Source organism: Pollachius pollachius, assembly GCF_949987615.1.
Source record: "Pollachius pollachius genome assembly, chromosome: 7".
NCBI lineage: Eukaryota > Metazoa > Chordata > Actinopteri > Gadiformes > Gadidae > Pollachius > Pollachius pollachius.
The window spans coordinates 12918725-12935750 of record NC_136940.1 but is presented as its reverse complement, the minus strand read 5'-3'; the positions used below and the strand labels follow the sequence as shown (position 1 = coordinate 12935750).

The 17026-nt window shown below is 41.7% G+C and overlaps 1 protein-coding gene across 2 annotated transcripts in view; it reads right to left on the bottom strand.

Annotated features, from left to right (window-relative positions):
- The window catches only part of col24a1 (collagen type XXIV alpha 1 chain), a 187719-nt gene that overhangs the window by 122374 nt on the left and 48319 nt on the right, over positions 1 to 17026 (bottom strand). For both annotated transcript variants that reach the window (XM_079740272.1, XM_079740273.1), the window contains 11 exons: positions 14098 to 14151; positions 13409 to 13453; positions 12774 to 12827; positions 11840 to 11884; positions 5116 to 5169; positions 4928 to 4972; positions 4336 to 4389; positions 4061 to 4114; positions 3202 to 3255; positions 2489 to 2542; positions 555 to 608 (listed from right to left, as the gene is read on the bottom strand). In XM_079740272.1, the coding sequence (XP_079596398.1) occupies positions 555 to 608; positions 2489 to 2542; positions 3202 to 3255; positions 4061 to 4114; positions 4336 to 4389; positions 4928 to 4972; positions 5116 to 5169; positions 11840 to 11884; positions 12774 to 12827; positions 13409 to 13453; positions 14098 to 14151 (567 nt within the window). The remainder of the gene's footprint in view (positions 1 to 554; positions 609 to 2488; positions 2543 to 3201; positions 3256 to 4060; positions 4115 to 4335; positions 4390 to 4927; positions 4973 to 5115; positions 5170 to 11839; positions 11885 to 12773; positions 12828 to 13408; positions 13454 to 14097; positions 14152 to 17026) is intronic.

The following is a 17026-nucleotide window of genomic DNA, read 5'->3' as shown; positions in this document are numbered from 1 at the left end:
TCTGCCTCAAAAACCTATGACTTCGGTCGGATAGATTTTTTTTTGTGTTAAAAACACTAAATTCGGAGGGGATGCTAGATTTTTGACTTATATAAAAATCCCTTTGCACATATCATCTATGGACCAATGTCTTCCATCTGACTACAAGGGAAGACTACACAAAAAATGAAAGCCCTCAGGAGCCATTAACTTCTAAAAAGCTGCGTCTTAAAAAACTTGTAAAGAATGCTTATATCAACCTCAAGATTGACTCCTATGATCTTGAGTCCAATACAAAAGACACACATTTCCAATTATTAAAATCGTTGTGTCCTGTGACAAAAATGACCACAGATCCTAGAGGGATTATTTGATTTCAGCAGGACCAACTTGGTCTAAAGTTCTCACTACTCAAGATGAAGTCGATTGTCAAAGATCCCAAAATGGTCCAATCAAATATACCACCAAAAGGCAGGGTTCCCAAAAGCTGTCTCCACTGTCTCAACCACCTTATTCCAACTTCTCACAGGCGCAGTAGATATGCTCAATAAAGGTGAGTGAGGAACAGGCCTCACCTCATTTCCTTTCGGCCCTGGTGACCCCTGGGGCCCGATGGCACCCTGAATACCCTAAAGGAAAGAAGAAGCATGGTTTAATGCATGGGTCGATGAGTAGATTTGATACGAGTTGAGAAAAGGATGAAGTATGATGTATCAATGACTGGATGGAGGGTGGCTGGATGGGTGGATGGATGGTTGGCTTGGTGGATGAGTTCATAGATGGGTGAATGAGTGGATGGGTGGATGAGTAGATGGATGGGTGGATAGATGGGTGGATAGACGGATAGATGAGTGGATTGGTGTGTTGATGGATGGATGATGTACGAGTAGGGGGATGATGGATGATTGGATGGAGGGATAGAGGAACAGTTGTGATGCATGGTTAGATGTCGTGGAATAACTATAATATAAATTATTTAAACCTTGTCTTTACAATGAGTAGTCAATTGAAAATAAATTTGTATACAATCTCCTTGGACCTAGAGAGGTCTTGCTTCCTCTTTAATTGAAAGGTGTTACTAAGTCTGTATTTGCATTGCCACTGTAGCCACGAAGTCTGATTCTGAGGCCATGCCAATCTACTGACTCATCTGTTTTGTTGATTCCTTTAACCGTCTTGCCGCCTTGCAGATGGGTCCACTCCCCCCATAGTGTATTGCAAATTAACTTGGTCTCTCCCGTCATGGGAGAGTGTTATGGCCAATCCTTAACTCTCCACAATGGTCACTCCTTTTGTTTCGATGTTGTTAAGCTGCCTGTATTACTGCCAATGATCATGCTCTAAAATTAAATCAAATACTTTGCTGTCAAGACATTTCATAAGTTATTCTTCATCAATGGATAAGGGGACATATTATGACAAAAAAAACCCTTTTCCTGGGATTTGGGGTGTTGTTTAGGGTCTCTGGTGCTCCCACACGCATGTAAACTTTGAAATAAGTCTGTACATGATTTTTTTAGTGAGATATGCATTTCTGAAAGTACCCCGCCTACAGTTACCAAACGAGCAAGTACATTTCGGCGCCCCCTCCTACGAAGGAAGGGGGCACATTTTAATATTGCCACCCACTTCCCCACCCCCCTCCAATCCGAGCATAGATACGATTTTGTGGACCAGCAGATGAGCACTGGGTGGAGGTGTTCGAGCATTTCAGAAGCAGGGAGATTCCATACAAAAATAGATGTCTAATTTTTCAGTTTGATGTGACTGTCTGGCAGGGAGTCCGCTGGAGCTGCCGGACTGCCGCCGAAGCTCTGGCGGCAGTCCGGCAGCTCCGGCGGGGGAGCATGGCGGCAGACCGGCAGCTCAGCTCCGGGAGTACAATCCCTTTCTCCTCCATGTCGTGGTTCAAACTGGACTTCAGAGTCAAATACAAAGTTCCTTTCCCCCGGTTCTTCTCAACCATGGCCGAGATAACCCCACTATGAGTCTTTACTTGATGTGGAAGTACGAGAGACGTCGGACACAGTCTTTATGATTCATAATATCATCCAAGGCGCACATAGCTTTTGGCCTTGATATTATATTATGTAGATACCTATGTGTTATTATTATTATTATTATTATTATTATTATTATTATTATTATTATTATTATTATTATTATTATATAGATGTAGAGCTCCGGGAGTCCGCAAACAGCAACAATCACTTCTCTTCCATACTTTGGTTCTCTCTGACAGCTCATTTGTGTGCATTGGGCAGCAGCTCTTTGCATTAAAGCTACACACACCAGAAACAGCACATTCTGAAGGGACTGAAACATAGGGGAATAGCAGTAGGCAAGATTTCTTTTCCTAATAGCTATTTCCAGGAAACCGCTTCAAAAATATATTTTCTGGAACTCATATACTATGTTTACTTGCTGGGGAAACACCATAATATGTCTCCTTTAAAACATCAACAACAACATGTATTCAGTCACATAACAGTTTTCCATACAGTGATACCTTTGGTCCAGGGGGGCCATTTGGCCCTGGTATTCCAATATCCCCTGGAAAACCCTGAGGAATAAACAGTGGAAGAGGGATAAGGGGAGAAAGGGAAGGAATTTTAAGTTGACAAGACCCATAATAATAACTGAAGTGCTGAAGTTAAATTGGCATGTAAATTAATAATCTATTATAGCTACTATTTAGGCTGCCTTTCATGACATGAATTTTGTGAACCATCGACACAAAATGTTGAAAGATTTATGAAATAAAATACAGATTTGTCATACGGACTAGATCTCTTTCGCATATATAAGCATATTTGGATGCATGGTTTCTCAAAATTTAGGAAGATAATACAGATTATCATTGAGAAAGGTCAGTATAAAGTGATCCCACTATGACCAAGGAATTCTGCAGGATTCCATGTCGATGTAGTTATTTCTTCATAATTTATCCTTACATTTGCAACCATTTTATATATACAACCCACAACATCGGTTAAGGGAGTACAGCGTACGTCTCAGCCTTTGAGTCAACCTGCATCTGGGACTGCTTGGCAATCTGGGATACCTTCCAAGGCCTTTCAAAACTGCTCAGTTGACCTTTTTAAATGTATACCTGCTGCAAATCAGGCTCATCTTGTATACAGTTACATGTGACCGAAAGTTGTACTCCAAAGCTCAAGGCAGGGGTGTCAGCCGGTGGGGTGTCGTAACCCAATGTCTCACCTTTGGTCCCAATGGCCCAGGTGGTCCCTGTAATCCGATCTCACCAGGTCTACCCTGTTGGAAGCCGCCAGTTGACAAACATCAAAACAAAACAAATCACCTAGTCAGATCTAGTCTTTTTTGTGCCCTTGCTCATTCTTTCTCTCTCTCTCTCTCTGGTTATCCAAGACTCATAGAATCGCTTTAGTGTTTTTTTTGGATGTGATGTGCTGAGAGCTGCGTACATACACACAGTGTCAACTACATAAATCCTCATAATGATCGTTGTGGTCACGTTGCATTACTTCAGTGTGTTCGCTTGGCAGTGCCAGGTGCCATGGTTTGCCTCCAAGTTGTGTGCATTATGAGCACTGTTGTGAGGACTAACCAGCAACCAAACCCTTCATGTTTCAGCTTGAATGGAGTTTGTTTACGCCTGGATACCGCCAGATTGCCAGATTGAGGGTATTTAGGTTCATATTTACAGTGCCATTTTTCCTCACGATGGGCGTTTGCATACCAAGGTAATGCAAAACACAACTGATTTGTTGTGAATGTGCCTACATTTGTTTGGGTTTACAGGCTAAAATCAAATAGTTTGCAGTGTGTTTCCTTGTTTTGCTTGGTATAGAACTAACACACACCTAACACACTAACACCCAAAGACACAAATGCACACACACAAAGACATAAGCAAGCAAAATGTAAACACATATACACACACACTTATGTTTCATAATTCACCACCTCCACACACACACACACACACACACACACACACACACACACGTCTAAGACATCAACCCACATATGTGCAGGGCATCAACACACAGCTGTGTGCATACTAAAACACAGATGACACTCATTGCCTCAGACCTACCGTGTGTCCTGCATTCCCTCGTTGACCAACAGGGCCAGGTAGACCAGCAGACCCCTAAGACACACAGGGCAGTCAGTACAGTGCTGAAACATGCAGTCGGTACAGTCCTACACACATTCATTTAAGTCCTGACTAAAGCAGTCAGTCCACTTGTTGGACACTTTTGTCATTTGGTATACTGGAGTACTCTGGCCCAATAATATGAATGGTGGTGGTGCAAGAATGAACAAACAGGTAGAGAGGCTATGTTTCAGTATGAATGTGCATGGCAATACCTTGTCGCCGTGGTAACCAATCTCTCCTGGCTGGCCCCGTTGTCCCACTTCACCCTGTGTTGCAAAGGATCACACAGAATTATAACACAATGCTATAGTGCCACAGTTATCACAATAAAAACACATACTTTAGCACATGCATACATACATAAGGACTCTAAAAGGAAGACCTAGGGCAAAAGGGGTTGGTTACTCTGAAGAAAAACGAAACGCTTAAACTACTTATTTTTTAACGGTTAGGCAAAAGTGTTTCAGAATTTAATACATGCAAGTGTCAGTTCTGATTGATAATAGTAAAGGACACATCAACGGTAATCTCTTGTGTTTGAAAATGGGTTAAAAGCATTTGCATTCACTTCTATGCACAAACATTGGCCATGCCAATAAATCAAACATGAAAATGATATACATGGAATTAGAACTCAAAACTACTAGCAGTAGTGGCAGAAGCAGTAGTAGTATTAGTAGTAGTAAAAGCAGTAGTAGTACTGTTAGTGGTAGTGGTAGAAGTGGTAGTATTAGTAGTAGCGGAACTTATAAAAGTATCACACTACACACATATACACTACAATAATATAAATATTTGGATCACCTTATCACCTTTCAATCCAGCAAGGCCAGCTTGCCCTATCGGGCCCTGGAACAGAGAGAACCAGAGGGGATTAATTACTGAGCAATTACTGAGCGCATGAAAAGGCGACAGAGATAGACAGACTAAGTCAGTCAGTCAGTCAGTCAGTCAGTCAGTCAGTCAGACAGACAGACAGAGGGTTTGCCTACCTGAGGTCCCACCATGCCAGAAAATCCGCGTTGTCCCTCAGGCCCTGGGTCCCCCTGTGAATAGAAGATTGGGATCAGGTAGGATTATGACCAACAAATACATAACACACAAACAAACACAAAATCCCATCTCCATAGTTTTACATTAAACAGAAAAGTTGCGACAGTTTCACTGCATTTAATCAAACATGTCCTCATCCGCTCAGAGACAGGCTTTTGGCATGAGTATGATAATCTCAATTCCGCACGCACTGCATTCCTCACTGATACAACCTCAAGCAGACCTCAGAACTGCTGACACATTCATTCAACTGCTCTGGTTCCTCGGCCTAGCTGTTCTCGCCGATGCCTGCATTCCCTCTAATGACGTATGCATCGTGACTTTGCCTGGAGCTAAGTGGATACTGTAACATGCTTTTGCAGCGGTGACGGTTGATCTGAGGCTGACTTCATTGAATGTGCTTCCAAGTATAGGTGATGATGATGATTATGATGACATGAGAGTGGGCATGGGCGTCAGTTTGGTTTGAAATGTGCTGGGGACAGAGACGCATTCGGAAGTGCATTTTCAGAAGTGCCGGTTCACAATGAGGACACACTCTTTTTTCTCTCTTTAGTGCAGGTTCTGAAAGACGGCATACCCATGTAGCTAATTACTAAGGAATAAAATGGATACCAAATCTGTCTGGCACGTTTTATGAAGAAAACGTTTCCAAAAAGCAACATATGACCCACTATGTTCTGCTCCATGTATCCAATGTTGACAACGTGACATGACATGGCTAAGCTACCAACATAAACAAGAGGAGCTAGGAAAGGAAATTAACTGCGTGTTTAAGTTCAGAAGGGGCAAACGTGTGGATACACACAGCACTACAAAAGTCCTCAAGATTGAAAAAGAAGAAAATATTTGTTGCACAGCTGAACGCTGTATCACATCATGAGCTGGCTGTTCTCAATTCACAACACGCATTCCATCCAATCTAGCCTACATCAGGTATTCTGTCCAAAACTCATGCACCCCCTACATAATTATTCCAGAATTCAAGCAAAGCAAGAATGACCAGAAGTCACTTTGTGTCAACAAGAGACTGACTCCACCGACTATCAATTGCAAGTTAAAACAGCCGACCGCTTGAGTGAAAAAAACACAAAAGACCTCGCCACAGCACCAGCAAATCCTAAGCAATAAATACCTTGTCTTACCTTTATTTATTTGGCAGTGGTCTGCAGATGCAACCCGTGGTGTAGCCTACCACATACATTTAGTTCAACAGGTCATCGTTCTGATACTGTCCGTGGTACTAGCAACCTGCTCTGGTGCTTTTTACCTATATATTCAGGCTAAAATGACTTGATTGATTCAAAATGAATCTTGACGAATACTGGTGGGGACGCGTCCCCAGCGGAATTGACGCCTATGAGAGTGGGTGAGTGAATGAGCAAAACACAATAAAAGACAAAAGCAGGGAGGGAAGAAGGCAGCCTCTATGTGGCCCCCCTACAAGTAGCTAAGAGTAGTTGCAAGGTTGCATGCTCCTAAGTGAAACCGATGTCTTCACAACGTCTGCAGACCATATCACTAGTGTTAGCGCTACTTTAGCTCAACGTTGAAGGCCTCACCATCGCCAAAACCAACATCCTCGAACAAATAGCCTGCATAAACAATGTGACGGTGATTCTACTGCAGGGGACTAAACAAGAACATCCTGAATGTCCCTAGGTATACCCTGGCTGGTAACATTGCCAATAAACACCATGTCATGGCTACGTCTGGTCATCTATAGGAATGTCAGAAAATGTATTATGAATAAGGAAGGTGCAAGACATTACCATCATCAACATCTACAAGCCAACTCCAAGCAGACTGATATCATCGTCGCTGCCATATATTCCAGTCCATGACGTGTACGCTGGAGTCTTCAATACAGAATGGGGCTACAGTACCTCCAGCGCAGATGGTGACTTCCTGGTAGACTTGGCCTCTACTGCTTAGGCAACACTCCAGATCTGGAGAGAAACCATTTCCAAAATGGCACAACAACCAGCCACTCCCTGTCAGAAACATCCTGGAAATGTATCCCCGGTCACAGAATCGACCGTATCCCATCACCATTCCATCGCTGTTCCAACCAGTGCAAGGCAGGGATGCCAAGAGATGGAACTTCTGCAAGGCAAACTGGGCAGGCTTTACGGCACTAGTGAACAAGGCAGCTGCAGGTCAGACATACCCGTGCCACAACAACCTAAATGATGCCTACGACTCGTACTGCAGGAGGCTGCTGGCTGCCGCCAAAAAGAACATCCCACGCAGTAAACGCAAAACCTACGTTCCCTGCTGGGATGACGAATGTTAAGACCTATTTCGCAATGCAGAAGCACAGGCCAGCGTAGACGGGGACAAAGCAGCCGACCATCTACTCTGCAGGAGTAGCCTCCAAGTTGGCAACAAGAAACGGCGGCAACGATGGACAGAGACTGGGAAATGAATCGACTTCACACACTCCAGCCGCCGGGCGTGGCAGACCATGAACAAGCTGACTGGAATGTCAACAACCCAAGCAGAGTGCCCCATCACCGCACACTCCATTGTGTCACTCCTGATAAGTAATGGCTGCTTCTCTAATGCAGACAAGGACTTCGCAAGAACAACATTAGCGAGAGTCCATGAGCTGTTAAGGGCCCTAGGATGCAATTTCAACCTATTCAGTGATTTCACAACACCAGAAATCAAACAGGCCATCGAACGTCTGAAGATCGGTAGCGCACCAGGTTTGACAGCATCCACCCGGAGTACATTAAACACAAGGCAAGAAGGCAACCAACTGGCTGCGCTCCTTCCTATCTACATATCTCCAACCTTCAGAGCTGCAAAATATCCGGCGCATGCCAAGTTGATCGCCCTGCCGAAGCCAAACAAGCCAAGCGATGACCCCAAGGGATACCAGCCCATCTCATTGCTCTGCGATCCATTCAAGCCAGTGATCAACCCCCAGCTGCCCAAAGAACAAGCTGGCTTTCGAAGCAGTAGGTCAACAACAGACTAGGTGACCGTCCTGTGCCAAGACATATAGGACAGCTTTCAGACAGGAGAAAAGGCAGGCACCATTTTTCAGGACCTCACAGGCGCATATGACACTGTCTGGCTGCGCGGATAACATATGAAGCTTCTGGAAACTTTCACAGACAAGCACATTGTGAGCTTCATAATGGAGATGCTGAGTAACTGCAGCTTTCAGCTACAAATCAGCAACAGCCAAAGCAGTAGGGTGAGAAAGCTGAAGAACAGTTTCCCACAAGGCACAGTGCTTGCACCTATTCTGTTCAACATCTACATCCACGACCTATCTGCTACACAATCAAGGAAGTACGACTATGCAGATGACCTGGCCATCCTACTGAGAAGCCATCCTGGGAATCAGTAGAGGAGGGCCTCTCTAAAGACATGAACATCCTGTATTCATACCTGAAGAACCAGCGCCTCAGGCTTAGTGGTGACAAGACCGTATCATCAATGTTCCACCTCTATAACAAAGAAGCGTCCCGCGAAATGAACATCATGGTTGACAACACCCGGCTACAGTACCAGCCCGTCCCAACATACCTTGGCGTAAGCTTTACAGAACACTGTCATTCATACAACACCTGGATACGGCAAAGGCATGAGCCACTCCAACCAATTGCCCGTCCTCTGAGGAATTGCTCCTGCAGAGGTCAGGCGAGAAGGAGTAATGCTGCCTCTCGCTCGAAAGGCACAGACGAGGGAGTCCCGTCTCCTCCACAAAATAGCCAAGGACACACCACAGCGCATGCGCCTCAGTTCCCAGCGCCCCTTTGCCAAACACGCCCAGTCCTGCTCCTCACAACACCAGCCAACACCTCCAAGGTTGCCAAGTTGACACTTGGAGGTGTCAAGGCGAAATGGAGGGACCAGTGGAAGTCAGTGGAACCATCTCAGCTACATCACTAAGTTGAAGACCCCACAGACATTCCTGGCCAGCAGACAACCCTCAAACACCAGGAAAGGTGTGGGACGCTTTTTTTAGGCCCTCTACCAACTGTGGAAGACATTTTAACTAAACACCGCCCCCCTGAATGGCGAACGTGGTCTAATCGACTTTGATCATAGGATGCAGGACTGGCTCGCCTCAATAGAGCTGAAGGTTTAAGGACATACGCCAGAAGAAGAAGACAAATGCACATACACACAATCACATAAAAGGTCTGCACAATTTTTGCTGAGCTGATGTGTGAGTACATTTAGAACTATATATCGCACTTTGTTTGCAATTCAAAGAAAATCAGCAAGCTTAACTTTGGCAATATTGCATTTTGATAGTCCAGCAGCTAGCCATCACCACCAACAATGCAGTGCTTCAATTTGTTCTGTGTCTGATGATCTCATTACTCTGGTCAAGAGACTTTTACTGCAGAGGTTTTGAAACTGGGCACCAGTGGGCACTCCAGTTCATGGGGCAAGTTCGTCTATATCTCCGCTGGAACTTTTGAGGGGATGGGTAAGTAGACTGCTCACTGACATTTGACTGTTTAATGATTATTTGCCAGAAACCAAACTTTGAGTTGATGAGAAACATGGCAAAATGATTGTGTTATTTCTGTTTTCAAAAAGGAACAGAAAAAATGCAGAAAAAAAAGTAATGGTACACAAGGAGTGGAAACATTTAGTGTGATCTATGGTTAACATCCAATATCTAACATCAAACATTCTAACAAATTTATGCCAATTTTTGTCCAATAGAGATAGACATGCAATTAGATAAGCCTGTCGTAGCACACAATAAAATAGAGAAGAATAAATGCTTTTTAAGGCTAACAAAGGCTCCCAACACAATCTCTTTATTTTCATCCATGCAGTGAGGAATGTCTGTTTGGTTAACATTCTGTGAGTCACCCATTGGCAAGATGCATCTGATCTCCACCACACGTAGGTAGTTAAACCCTAGTTTGATATATATAGATATATAGATATATATCAAATGAATCTTTGGTTTTATTTCCTAGAAAACTAAATTGGCCATCAACTGTGTCAAACAGTCTTGAATAACCGCCAGCTAACAAGCAGATACTGTATGTGATGTAGCTGATATGTATTTTTTGATCTGTGGCATGAAACCTGTGGTAACCTGTGGTTTGGTAACACAAACTAAACAAGTGAAATAACTTCATATAAAAAAGTTTAGGAAAGATGATGCTCTGTCAAGGAAAGGAATAGAAAAGGGCCTCTTTCTGGGATATAATATATGCATAATTAAATGTATAAGTTAATTAACATTTATAGTCATTAACATGGGAACCAAACACAGTCTCTCCTGTCTCCAGGTAGTTGTAGCCTTCAGTTGACTTGAGATATCACAGAGATAGTTTTGTAATATTGAAATGGAAACCTCTGAGCTGAGGTATATCAGCAAAAGGATTGAAATGTGTTTATTGCCAACAGCAAATTATCCTTTCATGTATCAGTCAAAATGAAATGATCCAACTACTAAATAGGCTGTCTTGGATGTTCAGTTACATTACAATTTGATATGATCAAATTGTCCACCACTGCCTACATCTCTTTAAAAGTAGCATCATTGCTTACTGTTTTTTAAATCTAGTACTTTTTATGCTTCTTTCTATGCGTCTTGCCACCACTGCTAGCCCCTACAACCCATAACTGGTCATGTCATGCTCCTGATGGGAAACCACTTTCTTTATTTCTGTCTACAGTTTAAAACTTGTGGAAACAGCCGATGTACAGAGAACCCTGTCAATTGTGAAATAACTATTCTTGGCTTTTTGTGGAATATGATCACACACTATATATTGCCTGATGGCAGCGCAATATCAAGTTACCCCTTGGGGTGAACACTATGCTGAGTAGCTACTTCCACTACGTAGGCATCATTGACACCCAGCCAAATGCTCCATTTGTTCTTCCATTTCTGTTTGTTCCTTGAAGTTTAGCAAAAAGCCTGAAAGGCAGCCAGTTTTTTACATGCATAAAATCTAGGCTATGTAGATGTATCCTGGATGGTGTCATTGTATGTACAAATCTGCCTGGGTTCTTACCCACACCAAACCTTGACAGCACTTGGCATCACCCACTCAGCCCAGTCAAGTTCCTATCACCATTCAGATCCTCCTTCTCAACTACAAGTCCCTCTACGCCCTCACCCTGCAATATCAAACAGATCCCCTCAGCACCTTCACACCCTCCTGGAATCTCTGTTCCTCAGACACTAGACTGACTGGTCAGTAAAGCTCCTTGGAGGTGCTTTATTTTTCAATAACAGGACATCTCAGATTTAACAGTTCTGAAAAAATACGCTACAAATCTGTGGTAGTCACCATCCCATTTATATCACTACATATACCTATATGTATATAGATATATCTATATATAGAAATAGAGAGAAAGAGAGAGAGAGAGGGAGGGAGGGAGGGATGAATAGAGACAGATCTATATAAAGATAAGTCTATGAAGACAAATAGATATGCCAACCAAAAGAAACCTGATGAATGGAAAAATACCATGAATTGAGAATTAAGTACATAGACATGGATTTAATTTGAGATCCTAAGGAAACCAATCGGCAGACAGGAGAGACAGAGAATACCCTTGTTGATTAATTCAGAAATGTTTGTCATGTGAAATTATAATTATTTTGTACAGGTGGACATCATTTCAAAATTAAATAGAAGACATCTAATAAATACTCACCCTGAGACCAGGAAAGCCACTGATTCCAGTCCCACCGACAGGCCCCTGTGAAACAGCAAAAAGTTAGCAGTTACTTAATTAATTACACTTCAAGCACAAACTCTACCTAAACACAGCTATTCTATGTTCAAGACCTCTTAAGGATTTTTCCTGATAACAGCTCCCCCCTCGCCCTCAGTGTCTGCCAATATATGAAAGTCGCAGTGTGCTTGGGGCACTTCTGGTAGCAACAAGCTTGTTCCAATTTGGAAAAATGCAGAGCTTGTCCAGGTAACAAAAGAAAGTGTAAATGTGTCCAAAAATATGTCTTCTCTTGTCCTTGTACAATACATCTGTTGTACACATACAACAGTCTTTTAATAAAGTACTTTCTTATCTGTGACAGAACAAGCAGCCAGACGTTATGTTTTTCAGGTCATTTGCAGCATATTGCCATGCCCAATAAAGAAATTTCCTCACTGACTGGCTGATTCAAGCATATCCAAGTTCACCCAGTGATTATCTTCCTCCTCCTCTTTCTTCCTTCCTTTCGACCAGTTAACGTATCATTTCAGCAATGGCCCTAAACGGTAAGAGGCTGCTTTGTTCGAGTTCCTCTTAAGTTACATAAGCATGAGAGGGAGGGGGAATAATCAAAAGAGAAGGGGGATGATTAATAACATGAAAAAATAGCATAAAAATGGATAATGGATTAGCATAATCTGCTCTTTGGATGATTATGAGACGACAAGTACCATTTCTATCTTCATTTATGATTCATTATTTGGCATATTTTTCTTTGTGAAACATTTTCAATGCACGAGCGTATGAGTTAATGTTTTCCAGGAGATGGGTCAATGATAAACGAGGGCATGGTTTATCATTTTAATTGATAAATAGTGGCCATGGTGGAAAAAGATGGATAAGGACTAGGATTGATAACAATGTGACTAACCTCATTACCGTCAGGTCCAGGAGGGCCCCTCTCCCCTACACCACCTACTAAACCCTGCATGGGTAAAACAAAGTCAAAAACATAAATACAATTCTATGAATAAATCCATTGTATAAATGTCTTCAACTGCACTGCCCGGGTTTCCGCATCAATTAAATCGCTGATTGGCTTAAAAATAGATGGTTGTGTTTTAAATATTTTAAGTATTTTAGTAAATAACTGTAGTAGAATACTGCCTGTTTAGCACTGCAAAGCTACCCAAAGCCACTTTTTTTAATTGCAATAATGTGTGTTTCTAAATATCAATCTGTAGCACCCTACTGAGCTCTTATTCTAGTCATCTTGCCCCATCTCTGCTACTATTAACTATTAACGAAAGTGACTTACAGTAAGTATATTGAACAATGTATATATAACCTATAGTGGAAGAATCATTTGAATACATCAAATTCATTTAAAAAGCAACGCAACTGCTTCTAAGCTATACAATATAGAGAAAACACCCCTACACGTTCACAGTGCTCTGGGGCTCTGAACGGTTGTCCTCTCCCCCTGTACCGTACCCTCACTGATGTTCCCCATATGTGACCCCATATTTTTTGTATGTGCATACATATTGTTCTCTGTATCTTTACCTGTCTTCCTTTAGGCCCAGCCTTGCCAACAGAACCAGGAACACCCTGCACAGGAACAGAGCAATATGAATCCCCATGACCTCCAGGGTTGAAACCCCACTAATTAAACATTACTCAGCATCAGGCACTGGATCAAGCTAAAGCTGAGGCTTGAAACTAAGGCATTTTGACTAGATACTTGTCTCTTCAATGGATATCTCTTCAGTTAACAATCAATAACAAGAGCAAATAGGAAGTAACGATTTCCGATGGTTCCTTAGACCTAAAATATGGTGAGGAAGGAACAGGAAGCTAACAAGCTCTCACGGATCAGTACATAGAGGAAACATTTTTAATTATCTCGCAGGAATAGGTAATTTATTTTGATTATTGGCCTTCTCGGCCTATTGGAAAAACATCCTCATGTCAATGCATCTGCATCACATTGCTTTGTAGGAAAGGCAGCAGCTAATTCCGGAAATGTTTTAGAATTGCTTAAAAACATAGTTTGGGCTATTCCCCCTAACTATAACAAAAATCGATCTAAAAATGCTAGAAGACAGCTGGGAGTAGTCAGTGAGGAGCCAAATTTGAGAGGACCTTTATCATGGCGTAAACACAGTATCCGTTTTGATGTAAAGCATGTGAAGACATGGTGTAATCAGGTAAAAGACACAGCAACAAGGGTGACTAATATTTTTGTCACTTACTCTCTCGCCCTCCAATCCCGGGGGCCCGGCTACACCAGGGGGGCCGATGAAACCCTGGAAGATAACAAAGAGATTTGTGACATGTCCCAGGACTGTGCCTACAGGATTTTAACCAGTAACAGTTTTTTCTATGCAGACCCAGATTAAATTACGACAGGTTTATGATGCCATTTATCTTGTTTTATAATTACACTCTACTGCTCGCTAACCAGAACAACGCAATTGTATTATGACTTAGCAGATATGTGTCTCATAAAGGAGATATGTGTCTCAGTCATGAATTTTGATTCTACAAATTCTGGGAATTTTGTTTAATATGTATATATTTAAATTGATTCAGGATGCGTTTGTTTCATTCATCTTCTGAAATTATAACCACTGTCCATCACCGGTTCCCTGCCTCACCTGACAGAGAGAAGGGTTCTCATTAGGCACAAAGACCGGAAGATGCTGGGCCACACCAAGTCTTTGAGGAGAGTGGGGGGAGTTTCAACCTTTTGTACTCTTTGTAGCTATACTCATTTGAAGCCTCTACTTTATTTTTCTGTTTCCGTTTTTTTTTAAGGATGAGGCTGGATGCCTTCCAATCATAACCTATTAACACAAAAAAAATTGCAACCCACTGATCCCTATTGGGTAACCAATAAAAAAAAATATAAAACACAAACTGCCTTCTCTAAGTTGAACAATTGGCGGTACTTGGGTAAGACTGTGGTAGATCTGTGGGGGAGATCTCTAGGAAGATTGTAAGACAAACAATGGGCCATTTGGTGCTAATATCAACCCCTCAGTTGCACTTTCATCAAATCCTTTGGAAAAGTGGGGGGTTAAAAACCAAGGTCTGGCAGGGAGGAGGGTGAGGGCAGGGCGAAAATTGTCATTGTGAAAAGGTGTCATCAACTAACAGTGGGGCTAGAGATAAAGCTCTGGCAGGGAGTGGGATAAAAACAGAACAAGGTAAAACCATATCTAATTGTTTCCTCTATTCTTCTACAGTATGATATTTAACAATTAAAAATTAAACAAGATAACACTTTTTGCCGGGATTTATTTGTTTTTATTAACGATTTATTTGTTTTTATTAGCGTGACGAGACAACATTTTTTGATGAAAACAATATCCTGAGTTTGAGAACTCAATCATGGGATATTGCCCAATATCCCGAGATAGTGAACCAATCAAATTGCGTCATCTTAGGAGGTTCACGTGTAGCATATAATAACATTATTTATCATGGTTGGGGTACAATATTAATATTTATTAAGGTAGGGGTTGGATAAATATTTATTAAGACAGGGGTACAGTATCAATATTTATTAAGGTAGTGGTACAATATCAATATCTATGAAGGTAGGGGTAAAATATCAATATTTATTAAGATAGGGGTATGATACCAATATTTCTAAAGGTAGGGGTATGACATAGCTATTTATTAAGATAGGGGTATGATATCATTCATGGTGAATATTGTTAATTCATTATTCATGTCTGCAGCTTGACATCGATGAGAAATAACAATGAGGTACTTGAGGAAATGCTAGCAAGCATGGGATGGTGTGTTTAAGCTTTCATGTTGGAGCAGGTAGCAAATTCTGTCCATATTCAGCAATAGCATTGGAGTGACCATTTTCCAAAACTGTTGAAGTTTGGCCAATATTTACGAGCACAGGAATACAACTGGAATGCAGGATTAATTGAATGGAATTTACAAGGACATGTTCAGATGACCTGGAATGTGTGATGGAAATTAATGGAAATTGATGGAATGACGGCTGTGCAGTTTGATATTTAGGAAAATCTCTTGTGCCCCCCGGTTAGGAAAAAATAAATAATAAGTGTTCCTTGTTTGAACAAAACTGTAAAAGAGATGTACAAGAGACTATGGGCGGACTTTGGGTGCCGGAGGACACCAAATTTCTCATTTGGGTCAGCAGTGATTACGTTTATGTTCGCTATAGACATTCCTCTGAGAATCCGATGAGAACGTTTCTATTTAGTTTACCAGATTTCTTCTCCTGCTTTCTTTTTCACTAACCCTACTGTGAGAGAGAGTGATTCACTGAGAGGTATCCAGTCTCCTGGAAATCACCTGAAGAGGCTTCAAGTTTTGATGAGGCCCTGTGGAGGGCATGGCATGTATAGCATGTGAAGTTTAAACTGATGTTTGATGGGGGCCCAGTGGTTAACCTTTGGTTGTTGGTTTACCACTGAAATATTATTTTGGATCAAATATTTGTCCTGGTCACTTTCAACCCTGAACAATTTAAGTGTATACAGCAAGAATAATAGTTAGTTTCTGGTAGAGATATCCAAAAATAAGACCAGTCCATCATGTGTGTGTATCAGTGGCGGCTGGTTGTTTTTAAAGTGAGGGAGGAAGGACTGCACGCTCAAATGCCACTGGCCTGCTTGCACTGTTAGTGGCATATGGTGGCATAAGTATGTGAGACTGAAGTTGTTTCAGGGTTTTTTGGTGAACTACAAAATAGCAGGGTGGGATAATTATGTGAATTGATACAAATCCACCAGTGGCAGCATTGTACTTTGAAAGCTGGTGGGCAGCATGTATTGGACTACAAGGGCAGAAGGAAAGGATGCAAAGCCAATTAGTCAAATCAGGCCCACTCTTGATTTGTGAAACTAAATTAAAAAAACTGGGCCTATCATTGGGCCTATTTTTGCCCTCAATGACAGAAGCTTTTGGTTGTAATTTGGCTATGTTTATTTTCAGCTAAAAAATTTTTAAGAAAAATGAAGACACAAAACCAAGTGATGCCATTTAAAATGCATCATGCTTGAATCATTCACTAATATCCTTTCCACAATATCAAACAGAACGGTCAGAGTAACAAACAATTGAAAGAACAACATGAACATTATTTCACAACTATTTAAATGGGCTGTAAGCCTAACATTGTTTGAGGCAAAT